The 23,108-nt window shown below is 46.9% G+C and overlaps 1 protein-coding gene across 2 annotated transcripts in view; it reads left to right on the forward strand.

Annotated features, from left to right (window-relative positions):
- YPEL2 (yippee like 2) overlaps positions 1-23,108 on the forward strand; it is a 33,331-nt gene that overhangs the window by 3,848 nt on the left and 6,375 nt on the right. The window contains exons 2-5 of one of the 2 annotated variants that reach the window (XM_053960907.1): positions 6,043-6,161; positions 7,360-7,673; positions 21,722-21,765; positions 22,528-22,636. In XM_053960907.1, coding sequence (XP_053816882.1) covers positions 7,557-7,673; positions 21,722-21,765; positions 22,528-22,636 — 270 coding nt within the window. In that variant the 5' untranslated portion in view covers positions 6,043-6,161; positions 7,360-7,556. The remainder of the gene's footprint in view (positions 1-6,042; positions 6,162-7,359; positions 7,674-21,721; positions 21,766-22,527; positions 22,637-23,108) is intronic. The other variant, XM_053960908.1, reaches the window with a different exon arrangement.

A 23,108-nucleotide genomic window follows, 5' to 3' on the forward strand; every position in this document is an offset into this window, starting at 1 on the left:
AGTTATAAAGTATCTGCCATGTGAAGATCCAAGCTCTAAATCCTCACCTGACTTTGCCCCCTTGACACAACTGCTAAAGGGGAGTGAGAAGAGTTGTGGCTGAAGTGCCACAGAGCTTGTCACTTGTTAATGCAGTGTTTATTAAAAGTGCTGCATTAAAAGTGTTTCTGGCAGAGATGGGTCAGAATTCACCATCTTAACCTCAGCTTTACTCAGAAAAGAATCAGATGTAGCAGGGTAGAAAATAAAGTCGCTGCCTGTCTTGTGACAGATGAACTGCTGGGCAGAGCAAGGCTGGGTTAAAGATGTTCCTGGGAAGAACCCTCTGAGCAGGTGGGGTTTGTGGGCAGGTGAAAACTTGGGAATTTGGCAAGGAGAGCTTGTAGTAGTGAGTCATGACAGGCAGCTCTAGCAGACCCTTCTTTAATGTCTTTGAGGATATTGGAGTGATCCTTGCAATAGATAAATGTTCTCACTGTGTTCCCTGGCTTTATCAGGGAGAAATGGATGATCCATCCTGCAGACCCAGGTAATTGAATCCTGGTCATACCTGCATTTGCCAGAGAGGGAGATAATAAAGTAATCTGAGGAACACCACAGAAAATGCAGTGATAGGAGATTTATTTGGACAGCCAGACTGTTTTGCAATTAAATCAAGCTGAGAAGTGGGGATGATGAAAAGCGTTTCCATTTTGTCAGTAAATGATCACTTGGATGGGAAGAGCTTTTCCTCGCTGCCTTTAGATCAGGTTGGTGCTGGAATAGCAAGGCAAGTCTCTTGTTTCATTTTGTAGAAGGCTGTGTCTGTGTGATACTGGCAGAGTCCTTGCTCTGGGGCTCCAAATGTGACCTTCACCTTGAATGTGGCTTTGTCCAGCACCAGGGTGGCTCTGAAACGGGGAGCTGCAGCTCAGCTGATTCAGCTGCAGGACTCTTACCCCTTCCTGGGGCTGCTGGGGCTTTGCAAAATGTAGAGGAGGAAATGGAGTCACTTGTGTGTTAAATTAGCCCAGCTTGCAGCTTTTATTTGTGGCACGAGCGGGATTTGCTGGTGGGAGCAGACGGAAGCGCCGCCTGGTTCGGAATCGCCGCTTCTCCAGGCGACTTCTCCTGCTCTGTTTGGTACCTCTGGAGTGGTCTCTGCTGGAACTGGGCCCTGGATTTGGCTGGAGGGACCTGGAAGTGGGCAGCTCACAGCTGTAATCTCGCCCTGCTGCTCCTTATCAGCAGCACAGGCTCTTCTGCATTGCAAAGATATCGCTGCCAGGCAACTGGGGAGAGTGGGAAGAGAATTCAGCCAGAGGTGTCAGTCATTCCTCAGAGAGGCTGAATCTTGCAGTCCCTGCTCCTGTGCTTTCAGACAGGCCTGGAAAAAGTAATAAATTACAATCTTTCAATAATACCTTTAAATAAAAAAAGGTTTAAAGAAACCTTCTGTAATGAACTACTGAGCCAGGTGATGTCTGTCCTAGCTTGTCCCTTGCCTTTTTGAGATGAAATTGTAAAGGAGAGGCTTTGATTAAAATACTGAAGTGTTTCCTTTCCCTGCCTTCCCAGTGCTGTCTGATGGTGCTTTGGGTTGTGGGGAGAGATGAGTGAGCAGTTCTGACACTGAATGGTCCAAGCCCAGCCTTAGGCTGTAAAGAAGCTCAGAAAATTCTCATTGTCCTCTGCTCTCTGTAGTCAGGAGCCAGAAAGAAGCGCCTCTGCATGATCTTCCCTGAATTATTTTAACCTGTTCTCTCCCTTTCCAGTTGGCTGAGTGCTGTAATTCACACAAGGATTCCTGCTTGGAATGCAGGAGCTTTTTGGACTTGATTCTTGCATTTGAGAACCTGATAATGCACTGGTGTGTATTATTAAAACAAGTGAAACTTTTAAATTTGATTTAATCTCCAATTTGACAGAACCTAAATCAGCTATGTAAAAATAATTTTAAAATGTTTAATATTAATAAGTTTAATGGGTTTTTACTGGGTTACAGTAACAAAGCTACACAGACTTAAACAAAATTCTAACCTGAAGTAGGTTTTAAAATTTGCTCTTTGTTCCTTTTTAAGTTTCAGCTCATTTCCCTGTATTTTCCAGGTGACCTTTAGAGGAAGTTTGTCCACAGAGACACCCCAGGGGGGTTTGCTGTGGGGTGCTGTATCTGTTTTTGACCAGAAGAATTGTGATAGACACAGAGTGATGATCTTAAAGAGGGAAAAAAAAAAGCCACCAAACCCCAGCCTTTAAGAGGTGATTAATACAAGCAGCCTGGCAGTCGTGCCGGGGTTGGTGCTGGGGTTTTTCCTGCCGGGCTGGCTGTGGAATGTGGAGCACGGCAGGTGCAGCAGGGCTGGCACCCTGCCCGTCCCGGATTCCCTGTGGCCGGTGGAGAGGCTGGGATTGCCTCCTGCTGCAGCTCTTCCTGATGCCCTCTAGTGGTTTCCTGGCAGGTGTCTGGAATGCTGTTTGCCATCAGCATCGCCTTCATCCATCCCTCCATCCCCTTTTCCCCAAAACCATGAAGTGCTTCCTCACGGTGATGAGGAGCTCTCACCTGCTAGGGAATCACCCAGAGGAGAAGAAGGGGTTAAATATTATTATTCATGTTGTAACTGTGTCCATGCAGGTGATAAAAGTCAGTGCAGAAGGTTCCTGCTGGCTGTTTTCCACATTTTCTCATGTTCTTTTCCTGCTTCCAGGGTTTGGAGGATGAGCTGAGGTGTTAGAGGAGGGCACTCAGTGATCAGTGGTGCTGCTGCTGAGCTCTTTGCAGTGTCACCTTAGGCAGGATTTGAAATTGGTGCATTTCAGAAACTTGATGCTGAAGGAGTGAAGTACATTGTGTTCACCCATCTGCTATTCCAGCTCCTTTCTTGGCTTTCCCTTGTGTTGTTCCCTGGTTAAATTCAGGATGCTCATCCTTCCTCCCAGACCTTCCACAAGGTACATCCCACCCTCCCACCTTCAGACGATCTGCTTCATCTTTCCCAGAGCTGTGGATCCCCAGAACTGCCCCAAACCCGGATATTTTGTCACCATCAGAGTATAAAATGCTACTTTAGCACTGCCAGGTGTCTCTGAGCATCCGACACCTGGCACTGATAACTCCTGTTCCATAGGGAAGCAGAACAGGGCATCAAACCCCAACTCCAATTAGAGACCAGCCTTCCTTCAAGCTGCATTAAGGAATATTAGGGCAGTTTTTGTCAAGAAAACCTTGGTAAGTGGCTTGAGAATTTCCTTAGAATCCTGCTCAGAGCCTGGAGCATCCCAGCTTAAACACAGAAAACTCTCCAAACCCAATTCCTCTTGTGCTTTCCTTGCACTGGGAATCAGCACATCTCAAACTCTTTCTATATTAATGAAACAGACCCACCAAAAGAGAAGGGTTGGGTTTCCAAATATCTGGATTATTTCAGAGCTTCTGCAAGCAGCTTTCTGTAGCATTTGCTATATTCTAGTAAGTATTTCACAGGCTGAAGTTTATCTTAGAATTGAATAATCCATTAAAAAAAAACTCTCAGACCCAACAAACCTGTTGTTTGTCCTGCCACAAGTAACATTTGCATCTGAGCTGCATTGCAAATGGATTTTATTCAAAATTAGGCTTGTGTGTGATGGTTTTGTTCTCTGGCATATGGGCTTGTACACGCAGTGGCCTTGTCTGGCAAGTGCTTGGCACAGACTTCCTCCCTTTTCTTGTGTTTCCTGAATTGCTGACAGCTTCGTGTGGGAAGTGGGTGTTGGACACCCACAGGTGGAGGGGTGGATTCTGAACCAAAAAGTTGCCCAAATGGCAAAATGTGTGTGGTGGTTTTTCCATCAGGCAGCTGATACCTGCTCAGAACTCAGCAGTTCAGCCCAACACACCCAGTGCAGGCAAGCAAAGCATTCAGCTGATTTCCTCACTGATAACCCACAGTAAATGGTGCTGCAAGTTTTTTCTTTAGAATTCCTTCCTTTTGTCTAAACCAGCTTTCTGACTTGTTGGGCATTAATTAATAGGCACAAATTTCTCTTCCATTGAATTGAGTGAGTGCATCCCAGAGATAAACTTCTCTTGAATGAGAAAAGAACAATAATGGATGATGTTGCTGGTGGCAGATACTCTCTCTGACAGTACTGGGCATGATGATAAAGTGAACAAACCTTCTTTTGTTCTTTTTTAAAGTGAGTGGAATGACTCCACTGCTGCCCACTGCCTGTGATGCTGATGAACATGAGCTCATCATTCTGAAAACCAGAGGCACAGCCCAAATTCATCCTCCTGCCTTTGTTCTGCAGCAGAACAAATGCACTGTTAGCTGGTAATTGTCTCTTAATTCAAATGTAGTTAGGACATGAAAAATCCAAGGGGTTGGGTTTTGCATTGCTGGGAGCTGCTGAATACATTTCAAAATGATATTTAAAGCAGAAATTGGTCCTTATAAGCTGCTGGCTGTGCTTGTAGACTGTCAGAGTGCATTTCCTGTAGGTCTTACCCCCTCTCCCACACTGATGAGGACAGAGCTCTTGCTAGACAATGCACATGTGGTCAGACTGTGTCAAAGTGGTGTCTTGATAAATTATAGCTGAGCTTATCTGAAGTTTTTATTCGAGGCATTTTCTTAACAAGGCTTCCCACCAAGATCTTGGCCCACAAATCTTTATTCTCTGCCCTGCCTGAAGCAGAGAGATGGAGTTTGCCTTCTCAGCACAGCCCTGAGAACAGGAATTGCAGCTCCTCTGATACCATCTCGCCTGATTTTTTTTTTTGTCTGCTTTTAAAAAGGTCAAATGTTTTTTGCTGATGTTCAGTGTGTTACGAGGTCAAATAAATGGATGCTCATGAACTGCTTTTGCAGAAAGCTGTGTGCAGCAGATAATTCCTGTGTCTGTTCATTGCTCTGTCAGATAAATGCAGCTGTAGTATTTCCTGGTTTATTCATTGTTCTGGAGCATTGATGCTTAGCAGGTCTGGACAGAGGGGTCAGCAAGCAACAAATTAAAGGATTGCTGGGATATTATTGTGGTTGGGGTTTATTTATGTCTCCACTGGGCTCTGGGGGTGCCTGTGGATTACCTTCTCCAGCTGATGGGGAAGGGAAAGTTTGGCATGGCAGGATGGAAGTGGTAAAAGCGGTGATGGATTATTTTACTGATCCATGCTGAAGTGGAGGTGAGGGGGGGTTGCACCATTTCATTACAAATCAAGCCTGAGGTTTAGACAGGAATCAGGTGAAGTGATTGCCAGTCCTTTCCTCCAGCTCTGCCCAAAGGAATCTGTCTCCAGGCAGTGCCTTGGGATCAGCTACATTTGGTCCCAGGAAGGGCACACTTGGCCTCCTGCTTCCCTGCACTTGGAGCCTCACAGATTCCAGGCTCTGGGATCCCCTAGGGCTGGGATAAAACACACCACACATTTGGGGATGGTTTTGTAGCAGCTGAAAATGAGGATTCTGCTTTGGTTTACGTCTGGTTTCTGCCCTGTTGCTAATTTAGGCTGCAGTCCTTGAGTGCTTCTCACCTTGGATGGGAAAACAGTGCTGACTAATGCAGAACTCAGTTCTGACAAAATTCTGGTGCACACAGAGAACTGGGGCAGGATACAGGTGAAGACTGATTTATCTTCCTTCTCTGATGGAAGGCAAATCTTGCTGAAATCCAGAGCTGCAGCTGTGGAGCAAACAGTGCCCAGTCCTTAGCAGCTGGCCAGGTAAATCCCTGGCAAAAGCTCATTTGGGCTGGACAGGAGAGGGGTGAGTTCCTCACAAGCTGGGAAATGAACCCTTCTGTGTCAGGATGGGTCCTGCTTAGCTGTGGCTGTAACTTTAATTGGAAAAGGTTAATCTGATTAGTTGGTATTTGCAAAAAGCTTTAGGAATGAGCACTGCTGTGGAAGTGCTGACTGTTGTGATCATGATAGATATGCTTTATCAGCAGTTTGCCTGATGAGCAAGATGCTTTTTTTCCCATTTGACTGTGAGGGAGCTGCCTCCTGGAGAGCAGAAGAAAAATATTTCAGAGAAAAAAAATAAAAAAGAAAAAAATGGGTATCCTGTTGTTTTACAGGATTTTGCCTCCTATTGAGCTCTGTGTGTGGTCATGGTCCCTCTGGTACCAGAGAGAGGGAGAGGGAATATTTACAGGACAAGGGGAATGGCTTCACACTGATAGAGAGGAGCTTTGGGGTAGGTATCACCAAAAAATCCTTCCCTGTGAGGGTGGGGGGGCCTGGCACAGGCTGCCCACAGCAGCTGTGGCTGCCCCATCCCTGGAGGTGTCCAAGCCAGGCTGGACAGAGCTCTGAACACCCTGGGACAGTGTCCATGGCTTGGATACCTTGAATCTGCTTTGTCAACCATGACAAGGCTTGGGGAAAGTGTTGGAGGCAGGGTTTTTCCTGGATGCCTAAGATGTTATTCCTTGTTTTCTTTATTTTAGGGGTGGGTGGTGATGGTAGTGGGGATGTTGCTGATGTTTGACCCACAAAGTGCAGGCTCAGAAGCTGAGCAGAATCACAGGTTTTATGGGAAGGAGAATCCTCCTGGGAGGAGCAGCCAGGGTTCATGATTAATTTGTAGAGCGTGCACGCACGCCGTGGATCCGGGAGGGAGGGGAGCTGCTTCCTTGATGCTTTTCCATCCTCAAAAGGAACACTTGTAGCTGGTAAGACTCTTGTAGGTGTGGGATCTGAAAACTCCATTTCTGCCAACAAAAAGAGACCCAGACTTGAACTGCTTTGCAGGTGCTGTCAGATGATGTTGGAGTGTGAAATGGTGTTTCCATCCTGAATAGGGTTTTTGACTGTCTCTTGCTATCAGGAGTAGTCTTCAGAGGCTGTGCCTTGCTTTGGCTGCTGTCAGATGTTGAGATTAAAAGTACTGGAGTGCAGTTTATAGAGTAGCTTCTACCTTCAGAGCTTGCAGGGAGTTACAAAGGAGAGTGTAATGAAGGAATCCTGCATTTCCCATGGGGAAAGTAGGGCAGAATGGAGAGAAAAACTGGTTTGGTGATTCATGGCCTTACCTGGTGGCTCAGAAAACCCAGGTCCAGCTCTCATTTTTCCCATGGGGTGTCACAGCAGTGAGTCAGCCAGGGGACAGCAGGGCTGGCTCTGCTCCCCACTTTCTCCCTGGCTGGGTGGGAATCACCTTCACACCTCTGCAGGCATTTCCAGAGCCATGAAGTGCTGGAAGAACAGGGGGAGATAACAGCAGCAGGGAGCTGTGAGGGCAGCCAGCAATTGAATAAAGATGTGTGCTGCTCATCTAATCCCCAGGCATCACTCCTGTCTGCTGCTCCTAAATCCAACCCGAAATCCCCCTGCGGGCTGCGACAGCGCTGTCACCTCAGCGAGCTGAGTGTTGTGTCTGCTTTCCACCGCAGGTTTCTGTGACATCCCCTCCTTCCTGTGCCCAAATCCCTTCCTCTGGAGCATCACCAGCGTGTGGAGCCTGCCCCACACACCCATCCCCTGCCAAACCACGGCCTTTACCTGCGTGTTCCGGTGTTTCCCGTGCGACCCGTCCTGCGGGAGCGCCTCCTGGGCCACCCCCGAGTTCAGCCAGCGCTCAGTGGCTCCAATGGTGAAGATGACAAGGTCCAAGACTTTCCAGGCATATCTGCCTTCGTGCCACAGGACCTACAGCTGCATTCACTGCAGGGCTCACCTGGCCAACCACGATGAGCTCATTTCCAAGGTAGGTGCTCCCTGGAGCAGACGGTTCCTGCACGTTGCACATCAGTGATGGTGGAAGTGCTTGGCCTTGTCCAGCTGCCTTTCCCCTTGGAAAATGGGCTCTCAGCCCAAAGGAGCTGTTTGTGAGCTGCTGGTTTTGTGTTAACTGCTTGGGGTCTTCACCATCCTCACAAGTGTACTGATCTCTTCGCTCTGGTGACCAGGGAATGGCTGGAGCGGAGTCAGGGCAGGTTTAGTTGGATGTCAGGAAAAGGTTTTCACCCCCAGGGTGGTTGAGCACTGGAAGAGGCTCCCCAGGGAAGTGTTCACAGCACCGAGTCTGTCTGAGTTCAAGAAGCATTGGGACAGAGCTCTCAGGCACAGGGTGGGATTGTTGGGGTGTCCTGTGCTTGGACTCAGTGATCCTGATGAGTCCCTTCCAGCTCTTGAGGGGTGTTAGGATAAGCTAAATTAAAAGCTCTCAGAGCCAGTAAGTGTTTTGATGCAGAAGGAGCAGGCCAGTAAGAGGAGCTTGAAGTGGGAAAAACTAAACTTCCCCAGTGTCTGCTGGAGCCTGCAGTGCCTGGCTGTGGTCAGGCACCGAGTTCCTAGGTCTCGGCTGCCTTGGAATAACTGTTCTGTAAAGTTTATTCAGCTTATAAAATCTGTGTTCAGAAAAAACACCCACAGCCAGAGATTTATGGGCTGAGCTGAGTGGAAATGGTGCTGTGAGCTCTGTGTGTGCAGCTTGAATAGTTCAGCTTCTTGGAGCAGCCTGGAAAGGTTGGGATCACCAGGGACAGGGGAGCTGTGCCCCTTGGAAAGGGGTTTGAAATGTAAATGTAGCAGTATCAGTGCCCTGGAGGTGAAATTGCTTCACCTTTTGGGCCAGCTGGGTGACTCCAGGCTCCTGTGCCCAGTTGAGATGGGGCAGTGACTCCCTGGATTTTTATTTGGTGCTCTGGATTTTGTGTTGGGACACAGAAAGTGCTTTACTGAATGAGGAAAGAGGCTTGTTTTACTTGCTGTTTTTACAGTAGATTAAAGTGTGTGCTCTGCTTTTGTTTCTTGACACAGCTGGTCCCCAGCCAGGGAAAAACAAGGCTGTACATTCCCAGTGCTTTCACCTTTGAAGCTTCCTTCCCCTCCTTGTTCCACGTCCATGCTCCAATGCAGCCAGCTTTGCAGGCTAAGTAGCTTCCAGCAGGGCAATGCCAGTGCTGCCAACTGCTTGGAATTTGAGCTTCTAGCCCAAGGCAGGCAGAAACTGCCCAGGAATGCTGACTGCTAAACTATGGACAGGAGAGGGAAGGGAGGGAAGCACAATGTGACTTTTGGAAGTGTTAACTCCAGTGTGCTCTGGGATCTGCTACTTCTAAAAGTTCCTTCTAGACCAAGGTGTAAATTAATAGTTGGGACCACATTGCTGCTGGAGCCACCAGCAGGTCATGGAATTTGAAGGCAAAGGGTTTGGGGTTTCAGGGTTTGTTTCTCAGGGTTGTGAACATGAATAAAAACACATTCTTTGTATAATTGGAAACCTTATAAAAGTAGTTGTGCAATCATGGCTTGTACAAGTGGCTGTTTGACAGAACAGAAGGGCAGTCCCTGCCTCAAGGGGCTTCCAAATGTGGAGGAACTTTCCCAGGCAAACTTAAATAGTGGCTTTTTTATCTCTTTGAGTTGAGTTTGCAGAAGGGCTCGGGGAGATGTTTCAGTTCTTTCATCACAGCCTTATGTTCACATCCCTGAAGCAGGCACTGCAGTTGCTGTGCTTGTTTCCCACATGCAAACGTGGCAGAGGAGAAGGGAGGAATGAGGATGGAAAAGGGAGTGGGAGACTCTGCAAAAACAGGAGCAGCTGCAGCTCATCCTGAACCTGACTGTGCCATGGGATCCACACAGCCCAAATGACTCCATCCTTGGAAACATTCCCCACAAAACAGGCTTTTATGTAACACCAGGGTGCTGGTGATTTGCCTCCATGAAATGAATTCCTGTGCTGCTTTTGCCCCGAGCTGTGCAGAGACCACACCAGAGCTGGGCTGCTCTGCACTCCAGGAGCTTTTAGCTCCTTTGGATGCTCACAAGTTGCAGCACTGGCTGGAGCTGTTGGATGAAACACAACTGGAGCTGAATCCCAGGATTGTTCTGTGTCAGACCATACTTTCATTTCCTCTCCATCTCCCAAGTTTCCCCTCTCAGCCCTTCAGCACCATTGTTAACTTAACTCTGCCTTCAAAGTGTTTTGCCAGCACCAGGTATCCAAAACTCTTGGACAAATATGCCTTGGCAGGGCAGTTTTTGCTCCCTTCTCTACTTCAGGAAAACATTGTGCTTTAAAAAGGGTAGGTTTCTCAATAAACCATTGCTATTTAAAGAAAACAATCGATGCTGAGGCTTTTAAGAAAATCCAAAGCTGTTACATGAAGCCAGTTACCAAAATGTTGCTTACTTGGCCTTTTATCTCCTGCAGCCTGAGGGAGAAAGTGGTTTAGTGTGTCTGATTTTGTAACAAGATCTAAATTGTAGGTTGGACTGTCTGGCCAAGAAAGGCCTTATTGACTTAGGAAATATTAAGGTGATCAGATAAATTGGGTGGAGTGAGCAGTTTTCCTTTCTGTGTTCCTTTGGTGTCTGGCTTAGCATGAGTGGAGGTTCTTGTTCCCTTGGAGCAATGCATCATTTAAAAGGCTGTGCCAAATTTAGTACATACTCTTGTTTCACTGCCTTTTCCAGTGCATAAGTGAGCTGAGACTTTGGGAACTCAACCCTGCCCTGCAACAGATTCCTGTGTGACCTTGAGGAAGTCACTGGATGCCTTTGTTCCTCCTTTTCCCTACCTAAAATGCTGCTGCTTTGTCCCGTTTGCTTGGAAGGTTTTGGAGCAGGTCCTGTCTGCTCCTCCAAATTAGTACAGGGTGTTCCAATCCTCTTTGATTTTAATGTAAAAACAAAATGACCATGCCAGGCAACTGTACTTAAAAAGCGTATTTCGATGCCAAAAAAATAAGTGAAAGGTACTTCTTGTTACAGGCACAACTTCCCATGGTTTTTAGAATGTTTGAGAAAAATATATATTCCATAATCAATGTCTCCAGGAAGGAGACACAGGAGTTTTTCTTGTCAAATGTGCCTTTTACATCATTTTCTAGTGGGGCCTGAGGGGAGCAGCCAACAAAATAGACATTTAACAAGTAAAGTTAAACAAAGTTTTCAAACTGGCAGGGCTGATGCTGATTTCTACCTACTCTGAGTTATTTCATCTCTTTCTTTTGGAATCCACGTGCACTTGGTGCCCTTAAAGGAGGATGGGAACAAGAGCAGAAAGATCCAGGCCAAAGATGCCACTCGAGTGTCTTGGGTGCTGATTTTTTGTGCTATGTGAGCAGTAATTCAGCAGAAATGTCCCTGATTATGGAAATATGTGGAGAATGTCTTGTGGGCGTCCTGCAGTTCCTTTTTTTCCCCCTGAATTACTGTGATCCAACTGCTAAACATTACTCAGTGATGTATCCTCTGAAGTTAGCCCGAGGCTTGCCGGGGAAATTTAATGTTTTCCTTTGATGTCTGCATGGAACCTTTGCTGAACATGAATGGGAAATTCTTCAGCACAAAAGGCTGCAGCTCCTCCAGGCTGAGAATTTAGGAAAAATCCAGGACTCCTGTGTGCCTGACTTTCTCATTTGGGGCCGGGTTGTTAATGAGGGAGCACTTAGAAGCTCTTTTTGATCTTCTCAGTCGGGAGTTGGGAGGTTGATCAGGAAAATTCCCTCCCAGTCCTTGTGGCCTCTCTCTTTCCTGGCTGCTGCAGCCTGAGCCTGGTGGTTCAGCAGCTCTGGGGGAGATTTATGGCTCGCTGAAAGCCTCAAACTTTGCTCCACGTTGCAGCTGGAGGATCTGAAAAGGATTTGAGGCTTTGGTGCTTCCACAGAAGCTGTGGATGAATTCAGTGCTTGGGAGCATTTGGTGCACCACACAGAGGTGAAAGGAGCAGCAGTTTTTGGTTTTTTGGTTTGGCTCTTTGCTTTTTTTTTTTCCTTTCTTTCCTGTGGACAAGGCAGTGTTTAATGTTCTTTAGGGCTTTACTTCTCAGGAGCCAGCTGATATTTGTAATTCAGTTCACCTTGGAGATGTGAAGTTATTTGCTGGGTGGGGGCAACATGCACACAAGGTAGAACAATAAATGTAAAATTACAACGTGGTAATCTTTAACCTAATGGAAAAAGAAGCATTTAATAAGTGTCCAAGACATGTCTGATGAAAATCCTGCATTTCCATCATAGGAAAAACCAGTGTATGAGGTGAGAGGGGTATTCCTTTCTCAAGGGTGTAAAATTCTTGGTTTTCATTACCCAGGTTTTATTCTTGCTTTAAAGTAGTTCTTGTTTCTTCCCAAATATGAATTGAAGTTCCCAGCTCCACAGTAATGAACTCTTAGGCCAGGAGGAGCCATCACATCATCACACCTGACCTCCTCTGGGGCATGGGCCAGTGGATTTCACCAGCATTGCAGCAATTCTTTCAGGAAAAGCATTTAGTCTCCATTTGAAGACTTCAAGAGGGGAAATTCACTGCTCCCTTTGGTCATTTTTTTCCAGTGGTTAATCATCCTTACTATTAAAAATCAGGGAGTTTGAATTTAGATTTGTCTGACTTGTGCTTCTTGTCAATGGCCATTATTTTATTTCTTTTGCTAATAAAATACATCTCCAGTCCCTGCTCTTCTCCCTATAAAAGGTCTGCAGTAACCAGAGTCACCCTTGATCACTTCTTGGACAGACTAAACAGACTCAGCTCTGTCATGGTGCAATCTGATTTTTTTTTTTTTCAGTTTCACATGATTTTTGTGTTTCTCTTCTACATTTTTAGCATTTCAATCTCTTTTTTAGGGATGGAAACAGAGCTGGGCTCATTGTTGCAGCCTCAGACTCTGCAGCAGCATCTTTTGAGCTCCCACATTCCATAATTGTATCAGTCTCACTGGCTCAGCACTGCACAGAAATCTTCTGCTCATTTATTTGCTGTGAGCTCTTCATGCACCAGATTTATCCATTTTATGCACATTTCTAGAAGCTCTCCAGTAGTTTTTTGGAACCTGCTTTCCAGCTCTTGTTCCCTAATGAATTTGCCACTTCCAGGCATTATTCAGAGCTTGCTCTTAATTGCAAATATTAGAGTTCAAGCAGTAAGTGATAAACAGCAAAGCAGCTCCGGGAAAAGTCATTATGAGATTTTTGAGCTTCCCATTTCATTGCTGTGAACTTGAGGGGGGAAGGCACCTTGTAATTCTTGGCTTCCATGAAGTTTAAAATTAAATGCAGGTCGAGAGGATTTCAGTGCTCAGTAGAACAATGTGTCATCAGAGCTTTTCCTCCAGCGTTTCAGCAGGAGCTGCAGCCTTAATTCCACTTTTTCCAGACAAATCCATCCCCAGAACCATTTCCAGGCAGGTTGGTGTTGGCAGGGAGGAGGGCAGAGGGTCTGAGGTTGTTATTTGAGTCCCTCAGCTCTGTGTTTGGGAGGGAATAAACAAACAACGAGTGCCCTTTGCAGGGAAAAGTCAGGATGTGAAATCCGAGCTGGGGAAGGAGAATTTGTGCTGCCCATTCTATAATGCAGCCTCTTAAATTAGATCCTTCTGTCCTGTGGAATTGCTTCCTCTGGGCTTTACCCTACAAGTGTTCCCTCAGATCCTGCTGTCCACCATGGGATTGAAGAGAGTCAGGATCAGGTTGTTTTATTTAGTCAGGATACGGTTGTTTAATAAGAAAAAGCCCAAAGTAATTTGTACCTCCTTGCATAATTGTGTTTATACAGCAATTAACTGCTGTGTGATTTTTAAAATATTTCATTCTGTTCCAATAGAAGAAGGAAAAAGGTAATAAATCACAAGAGTTTAGAATTCCCTGTCAAGGAGGAGGAACAAGGTAAAAACGGATTTTTCTAATCCATCACTTTCTTGATGGAAACAGCTCTCCTTTCATCTGCTGCTTCCTCTGCCTTAGAATTGATGACCTGGGCATAAATAAAATATTGTTCCCATTTATTATCCAGGGAGCTGCCAGGGACGAAGGACAGTTGAATCATCAGGGTTTTTGCTGCAACTGCTGCAAATCCTGAACAACTGGAGCTGGGAACTGGTGAGGTCTGAGCCCTCCTGGGAGTTTCAGCTGTTGGCTCTTGCAGTAGGAAAAGGAGGGAATTCCATCAGAATCCAGGGCTTGCTCCTGGGAGGAGCTGCCCTGGGAATTTCCCTTGCAGGTGTGTGGTTTTAATCTGATTTATCATTGTAAGAGCAGCCCAGGAACAACACAGAGCTCTGGTTTAATCTGTAATTTAATCACACAAAAACGTGGGGGCAGCACAGGGGGGCTCTTCCCACCTGCTGCCTGTGGGGAGAAAACCCTGAGGAGTCTCTGAGGATAATTTCTATTTTAGGGTAGCAGGAAATGCTGTCTGAGGGCTTCACATGTGCTTTGGGGGAGCTGTTGTGTCTGGCAGCCAGCAGCACATCCCTGCAGGAGTCTGTCCTCTGCAGCTTTCCTCATCCAGCAGGATGGGAATGGGCAAGGACTGAAGGAAACTCTGCCCAGTCTCCTCTGTTAAAATGCACACTGGCAATCACAGCTGTTAGCATAAGTAGCAATAACAAAGGTAGAAACTGAGTCTGGATACCTGGAATTGGGAGATTTAAAATCAGAGTTAAAAATCTGATTCCAGCTCGGCTCAGAGGACACATCCTCAGTAATAAAATAAATTTTAGTATTAAAACTTCTTTTGACAAGACGTAAATTTGAGAATTTAGGTGATGGATTTATAAATGAATGATAATTTCAATAAATGGTGACATTCTCAGCCATGAGGTGTTAGGTGACTTCATCTGCCTGCAGTGGATCTTGCCCAGGGACACAGGGGAGCTGCTGCCTGGACAAATCTGCTTTTACTGAGAAGCAAGTCTGCCCTCAGTGTCAGCATTGCTGCTATTATGGGCTGCATTAATGGTAAACAGGGCTCCACTGATACGTGGACACTCACTATTATGCTGCTAATTAAATAACTTGTTGCATTAGCAGTTCCCATCTTCCATCCTAGCTCTGTGTTTATCTCCAAAACCCATGCAGCAGCAATAATTAATGTGGAAATAAAAGGCTTTATTCTCCCCCTGCCACTGCTTTTTAAAATGACTGGGTTTGTGGATGCTTTGAGCCTAGAGGAAAACAGCAGCACTCAAAAGTGGGGGATAAAACCCACAGCAAAAATTACATTTTTCATCCCTGTGTACCCAGAAAGGGCTTCATTGTCACCTCCTGTGGTTTTTCAGAGTAAATAACAAAATTCTCTTCTTAACATTGTGCCAAATGTAAATGGCTGCCAGTGGTGAAGTGCCAGAGGTGCCAAACTCATTCCAAACTCTGGGAATGCTGGTGCCTGTTGGGAATGAGGCAGGGATCAGGGTTAAGCAGTGCCCAGGCTCCTTGATCTCCTGGGATTCACAGTCACACATTTCTGCTCTGCTTTCCTCTGCCCCTAAATCAACTGGAGGAATTGCTTGTAAAAGTAAACACTCCATCTGCTCTTTCTCCCCACAGTATTTCCATCCTTTTTCATCCCAAAGTCAAGTTTTGAAGCACAACAGCAACAGCAACCAGAGACTGTGGAAATCACAAGAGAAGCCCCAAAATATTGTGAAGTTTTATAGAAGTCATAAATCTGATTTTTTTTTTTATTTGCCTTCAGTAGTTTGTGCCCTTAGCCATTTACATTTTGAAATTTCACTTTGAAGTCTGTGAGCTGGAAACTCATTTAAAAATAAATAAGAACAGAGTCCAGGAGCCCAGAGCTTCAGGGAGGAGGGGGAATAGCACAGGGCTTGTGATAACAGGAGGAGAATTCAGTGTTGTGCTTGAAGTGAGTCAGGACAGCCTGGCAGGCATGTGAGGGACAAGGGGACAGAGCAGTTTGCAATTATTCTGTGAATTTTGACGTTTTTATAGGGTTTGGCTCAGGATTTAACTCAGCAGAGCAGTGTCTTGATCTGTGTTAGAAATCCAAGTGCTCGAGGAAAAACCTCCCCCTCGATTTTGGGGAATTTGTATTTCCCTGAGTGCTGCTTTTCATTAATTGCAGAGCCCCAGAAGGAATTCTTCTTCTCCCTTCTGCAACTGCAATATAAAATTTCCCTTTTGAGAGAAATCTCCTGCCCTGCCCTCTGGGTATGGATTAATAACTGGAAATGTGCCCCTGGATCCTGACCCATTTAAATCCCTCCATCTCCCTGGGCAGCACTGACATTCCAGGGATAATGCTGGATGTCCACTGTGGTTCATCATACTTCAGCATTTTTTGGGTATCTTGTGAAAATGAGGATTTTTCTTGGCTCCAGCACCCAGAAATGTGAGAGGATGAGAGAATCTCCCTTTGAAAACCAAACCAAACTGGACTAAAAAAGTCCTCATTGAAAAGAATTTTAAAAAGAACCATTCCTTAAATTTGCCTGAGGGTTTTTTAGGGATCAGGAGGCTGTTGTATGGCACTGGAACACTGGGATTTCAGAGCACAAGGATTCTTGTAGGTTGGAGTAGGGCTGGGGCTTGGATCAACACCTGGGAGGCAGAATAAAAAATTGCAGTGATATTCCCATCAGAATAAAACCAGACAAAAAGCCTTTCATCTGTGCACCTTCCTGCATAACCTGAGCCACAAAATCTGGAGCTGTTCTGAGCAGGGGATGCAGCAGATCCTGGTTATTCCCTGTGTTTTTGCACAGCAACACAAACTGCAGGGGAATAAAGGCCATGCTGAATTAATTGAATTATTTCAGAGATGAGTTTGGTCCACTAATTCCATATCGACTTTGGGCTTTAAATAGCATTAAGGACCCGTGGTAAAACTCAATTAAAACTCAGGAATGCAGCTGGAGCAGGGTAAGGTCACATCTGGAATACATATCCTGGAATAATGGAACCTGTTCCCTTGACGTGGGTCCGTGTCTGGTGTCATCGGAGCAGAATTGAATCCCTGTTTAATCTGATCATGGCCTGCCCCTCCTGTGAGGAGAGCAAGGTGGAATTCATGAGCCCTGAGGAGGTCTCTGTAGGCTGCAGGGAGCAGGCAATTGAGCTCCTGCTCCCCTGGGAAATGCAGGAGTGTGATGGGAGGGGATGGCTGGGCAGAGCCTGGAATCTGCAGCAGGAATTTACAGGTTTTTATTTTCCGTTTTTCTCCCTGCTGCACATTGTAGGGCTCATCTTTTTAATCAAATTAAATCCAGTCAGGCTTGATTTGAGCTTGGTGTGGGATGTTGGAAAGCAGCAGGTAGGAATTGGGATTAAGCACATGAGCACAAGGAAACCTGGGGTTTGGGGCACATCTTGGTGCTCAGACTCATGTCAGGTTATACTGACACCACATTTTGTCTTCCTTAAAGGTCTCCTCTCCCTGTTGAAGCTGTATTTTATGAGAACCTCTCCTCCATGGATGTTTAAGGGTTAGATCAGCAGTGGGAATAGATAAATCTGCCAGTCAGCATTGTGCTGTGGCTGTAGTAACTCAGACCCCAAAGCTGGAAATCAGTGATCCCAGATCTCTCTGGAGAGGTCCTTGTGTGGATTCCTCAGTGCCCAAGGGTTTGTAACATCCCTTCTCTCACTGCACTGCTCTGCCCTGTGGGGATAGCACAGGGAACTTGTCCTTTTTGGAAAATCCTGGCTCTGTGCTTGTCTGGCTCCTCCTGACGCTGCCCCCCCTCATTGCCCAGGACCCTCCAGGGTGGCTTTGGGCCCTCAGCTCCCTTTGCATCCCTGCAGTGGGAATTATTTCAGGAGCAGCCTGTGAAGGGGCACACGCTGTTCCCTTTCCCTCTTGGACCTCTTTGGGACCAGCTGCCTTTTCATTTCTGTTTTATGGGATTGTTAAAAGGCTGCCAGCTGGATCTAGGTGAGCAGGGGTTTTCTCTGCTGCAGTCTGCAGGGAACAAGCATCACCGTGCAGCCATTTAGCCCTGGCAACTGCTTCCTCTTTTTCCAGATGATTCCAGCAGCTCTTTTTGTGTTTAGCCTATTGTCAAACCCCATCACAAAGACTTGGGGTGTTAATCCTGTCCTCTGTTCAGAGAGTGGAGCTGCTGAGTGGGCTGTGCTGTGAGGTGCAGGGGAGCAGGACGGTGCTGTCAGAGTTTGTGCCTTTCCCTGGCATCACTGATGGAATGGCAGAACTCCCTCCTGTGCCTCCAGCAGTCGGCAGAGAGGGGAATGTGCCAGAGCAAAGGTCTGGAGGTGGGGCAGGGAGCAGGCAGGGGCTGTGGAGAGGCACAGCCCTTCCCAAGGGCACCCTGTGCCATGCTCAGAGCTTCAGCACTTGGGGCTGAGAGCAGAAGATAACAAATGGATTTACCCCAACAGCTCCCAAGGGGTGGCTGCTGAGCAGAGCAGGTCCATGGTCCTGCAGGCTGGGCCCATCCCTGCTGGGCAGGAGCAGCTTCTTAAATGTTTTGCCAAATTCTTTGCTGGCTGGAGAGTGACTATTGAGACAGCACTGAAAGCTGAGCAGTGGTTTGTTGAAAATTCTGCTTGGGCAGGGGATAAATAATGTGATTTTTTTTTTTTCCAGTGACCACCCTTAGACACCCTGAAGCACTGGACTGAGCTGTGGCTGCAGGTGCTGCTGCTCCTGCAGCAGGGCTGTTCAGCAGCAGTGAAAGCCCAAGTGCCTCTCTGCAGGCTCAGTCTCCCAGCAGAGCTGCAGTCCTGTGCTCTGCCTCCCTGCAGCACATTTAGAGAACTCCCTATTCCCTATTCCAGGGCCCCACACTGTGACCATTAAACATTCCCTGGCACTGTCCTGTGACTGGCTAACAGGGCAAAGAGGGAAAAGCCATTTCCCTCAAACCCACCCCAGCCCCTGCAAAACATCTGGTTCTTAAAACAACGATTTCACTGCTCTGATTTGGGATCAGCACAGCTGAGGGGCTGTAACGTTGGGTGGCAGGAGCTTCTTAAACCAGAGCAGCTGCCAAAGCACCTTAACATGGAGCTTCTGAGGAGAGAGGATCCACTGCAAACTGCTGACCCCAGGCTCTGCTTCCCACCTGGGAGCTCCACTCAGCATTCCTTGGGCCCTGCAGCTTCTGGATGCCTCTCTCCTGAGCACCCAGGAGTGGGGAGGGTTCCTGAGCTCAGGGTCAGGAGGAATGAGCTGTTGTAATCTCCAAGCCCAGCAGCTCGAGGAGGTTTTTTCAGAAGGCTCAGACAGGATGGGGAGGTTTGGTTGTGTTGCTGGCACGTCCAGATGTGTTTCCAGCCAGACCCTGAGCATGAGCAGGGCAGGGGAAAATATGTGGAGCTTGGGCTTCCAGTGGGAAACAACAACAGAAAGATCCTTTCCATTTCTTTCAGCTGCCAGGAGCTGTTATTTCAGAGAGTCTGGATTTCTGAGGGAGGGGGATTCAGATGCACCTTTGAATGTGTATCAGGTAAAATCTGCACAGGGAAAATGCAGAGCACAGAAAGTAGGTCTGGCTGCTGGCTGTCACTTCAGTGCAAATCAAGTGTGTTGTGGAAATCTTTGTGTGTCTCTTAAAAAAAAACAAACAAAACGACAAAAACAAATACAAGAGCATCTGCTTGTGTATAAATATACCTGGTTTTTTTTCTGATCTTGTAGTTCCCATTGCAGCATATGGCAATTTTTCTGGTGTGCCAGAAGAGCAGGAACATCTCCAGGAAATGCTCAGGTTACAACACCCAGATAAAAGCTGCCTGTGCCACCTTTATAAAGATGCAGCCAGCTTAGTCTTGCAGAGGGCAAATGCACTGGGGAATTTGTGGTTACCACACTTCTCTCCCTTCTTCTTGTATGTTTTGCCAAATTCTTTGCTGGCTGGAGAGTGACTATTGAGACAGCACTGAAAGCTGAGCAGTGGTTTGTTGTTGAGCAGTTTTTATCCCCCTGCTTGGGGGGATAAATGTGATTTTTTTTTTTCCAGTGACCACCCTTAGACACCCTGAAGCACTGGATTGAGCTGGGAGGAAGGGCAGGCACCTCTGGAAGGATGCTGCTGTCCCTGGGAGTGGAACAATGTCCAGTGAGCCTCTGCACAGCTGATGGGACTGGGTTTGTTGTTTATTAAAGACAGACCTTTGTACAGCAGGAACAGAAAATCCTATTTCTGTACCAATAAAAACTCTGCTCCCACAGTTGCTGTTATTGGCAAACCCAGTCACTTTGGTGTTTTTGGAGAAGTATTTACTGGGAAAGAGTGGATGGTGAGAAAGCTTCATCTGCTTGCATTTTGCTCTGGTGGCACACACGTTGCTGTGGGACTTTGTGCTTCATCCCTGAACCCTTCCCATGGCACCCCAGTCCTGCAGCAGGGACTGGCAGTGCCCTCCTGCTCAGGTCTGGCTTGGACCCTCCTTTCTGAGCAGGGAGCCATCCTCTGGGGTCCCACTGTGCCCCCTGGGCACTGGGATGGTGCAGGGGTGTTCAGCAGGAGCACAGAGCTTGAGTGCTGCAGAGGGATTAAAAGAAGCTTCTCTAATAAATGCAGTTACACAAACATGCTTGAGCCATGTGTCCTATTTAATTCCTGCCCAAGAAAAGAGGCATTCCTCAGGGCACTGCTTTTGTCTGAGTCAAAGAGATATCCCAGTGCCTCAGGCATCCTCTCTGGATCCACAGTGGCTCTTCTGTGCCCTGGGTGGCAGCTAATATTGGCCTTCAGATTCCTCTGGAGATCAGTTATCCCTCCAGGACTCAGGGAATTGTGTGCCAGGCAGGGATTTTATAGCTGGCAGAGCCCTTGCTGCCATGCAGACCCCACAGGCAGCTGGCACTGCTGGCTGTGGCTCCCTGCCCGGGTGCCCCGTGGCATTTTTGCCCTCTGAGGTGCCTCTGCTCCGTGGAAAGGATCCTTTTGCAATTGGAGATCTTTCCCAAGGAAGCTGTCGGGGCTTTGGCTGCCTCTCCACAAGGCAGGAGTTGGGCAGGTGATGGAAGGGGACAAGCCAAGGAGGGCAGGGACCCCCCAGAGATTGTTTTATGCAATGTGGGGTTGCTCTTAACCAAATAAATGACTATTGTTAGAGGGCCTGGAGGTAAAACATGGATGTTTCTCTTTTCCCCTCAAAATTCTGTCTCCCCTTTTAAGGGTTTTTGGTCTGAAGTCATCAGCTGAGGTTTTAAGAAAGCCACTAAACATTCCAAAGTTCCTGGTGAGGTGCAAAGTAAAGCAGTAAATGGTCCAGAAAAGCTGCTTTTTGACTTCCCCAGGCCCTGCCCCTCAGTGCAGACATTCCCTGAGGTGTCCCACAAGGTCACCTGTCTACAGACAACCCAGCTCTTGCTCACAAGCACCAAATGTTTAATTCAGTGTGTGCCTGTCAGAGCGCATTAAAAATGCAGGTGGCACTTGGTGCCTGTCAGCCAGGCACTGTCACGGGGTGATGGCACAGCTGTGGCACACTGGGAAGTGCTGGGAATGCCTGCAGTGTCCTGCCAGGCTGGCACTGCCCAGAACTCTGCCTTTCCCTGGTGGAGTTCTCAGCTCCAGAGGAAATGTGGCCAGAGAGGATGTGCCTGGATTGTCTGGGCTGCTTTGGCTGCTCTGTGCTTCTCGTGTCCGTGTTCATCTCCATCTCCTGCTGGGTTTAGCCCCAGTCCTGAGGATCTCCCAGTGGGAATGTGAGGTTTGCACACAGCTCAAGGCTGAGGCCTTTTGTGGAATGCCTGGAGCTGTGTTTGTGTGCCCACACTCCAATCCCTCAGCTCGGTTCAGCTGTGCAATTCCCAAGGAGAATTCCCGTGCAAGTGCAGTTTGAGGAGAGATTCAAACCAATTTCTGGCAGCCTTCAGATGAGGCTGAGGAGTGGTGTGAAGTTCATAAACACCAAAAGGGGTGAAAAGAGATTTTTCTGGGACATGAGAGAGAAAACTCAGCTCTCGTTGGGCCTGTATGAAAACACTGGGAATTCCAGGTGTGTCCTGTGAAAAGGGCAGGTGATGGAGCTGGAGAACAGTTGCCTCTTTCCTCTCAAGCAGCCAACTGAGCTTTGTTTTCTTGCCTTGCAGTCCTTCCAGGGCAGCCAAGGACGAGCATACCTCTTCAACTCCGTGTGAGTACCCTGCGCGCGCCGCCTCGCCTGGGGGGATTTAACAAAACCCTCCAGAAAAAGGAAAAAAAGACCCCAATTTCCTTCAGAAAACCTCTGCCTGGGAGTTGGGAGCTTCCTGAAAATGGTGGAGAAAGAGGCAGAAATAGCCCCTGATTCATATTTGAGTCGTGTAGGGGTTTCAGATAAGCAGCAAGGAAAAGGTGATTTTTTTCGTCATCAGGTTGAGAAATCAGAGCTAATGGCTGAGTCATTCTCCTCTCCCAGGATGTAGTGGGACCAAAGAGCCAGAGTTTTGTGAATGTGGGGATAGATGATATCTAAATATGCACTTCATAAAAACTAAGTGTAATTTTCCCAGTGACTGGAAGTAGTTTTGGGGCGGTCACTGCTGCTCTGTCTTTCAGCAGAGCTGCTGATTTCAGTCACATTTTTCAATTTTCCATTTGGGAAAGTAAAAGTACCATTTTTATCCATTTGAGAATGAAAATCTTTCTCAAATGCCTAATTAGCACGAGTGACTAGAGTGTTATTAATCTCCTGCTCAAAGCTTTCATTGAGTTTTTTTTTTAGTCGAATAAAAATCCCATTTTACCTTTTCATTCTGCTCTGGAACTGCGAAGAGAGCTTTGTTCTGGGCAACAGCTGGGAAAGTCAGAACCTCCTGCTCATGTTTTCAAACACTGCAGTGGGATCATTGTCAGCTTTATTGGAGCATCTTGATGTGGAAGGGCACTAATGGGGAGCATCTGTGCTTTGTCCCAGAGTTAACGTGGGCTGTGGCCCTGCAGAGGAGCGGGTGTTATTAACAGGACTGCACGCCGTGGCAGATATTTACTGTGAAAACTGCAAAACCACGCTGGGCTGGAAATATGTGAGTATTTGTGTGCCTGGCTTTGCCCCTGGGCGGCTTTGCTTCAGCTGAGGGGGTGGAAAGATCATTTTGGGAGCACAAAATGCAGGTTTTCATCTGTAACCATCTGTTTTCCTCCTGCCTTGTGCGTGTTGCATTCAGAAAATCAGCTTTAATGTAGGTTTTTTTACTAAAAATTTACACCTGGTTTTGTTGGGTGCCCCTCATTGACATTTAACATAAATGAGGATAGTTTCAGTCCTGTGGTTCACACTGTCTTTTTTCTATTATTCTGGTAGATGTTATCAGAATAATAGAATGCTCCATTAATCCTGTGTCCTTCCCACTGGAAATGCTGTTTAACACAAGTTTATCTGTTTGCTCTTCAAAAATTCAATTACCTTCCAGTAAAATCTAATGTTACATCCTCATTTCTGCTTCTGGAGGCCCACACCGTTTCGTCCAAACATTTTCACCAGTGTCTGGACAAATC

Source organism: Vidua chalybeata, chromosome 20 (assembly GCF_026979565.1).
Source record: "Vidua chalybeata isolate OUT-0048 chromosome 20, bVidCha1 merged haplotype, whole genome shotgun sequence".
NCBI classification, from domain to species: Eukaryota; Metazoa; Chordata; class Aves; order Passeriformes; family Viduidae; genus Vidua; species Vidua chalybeata.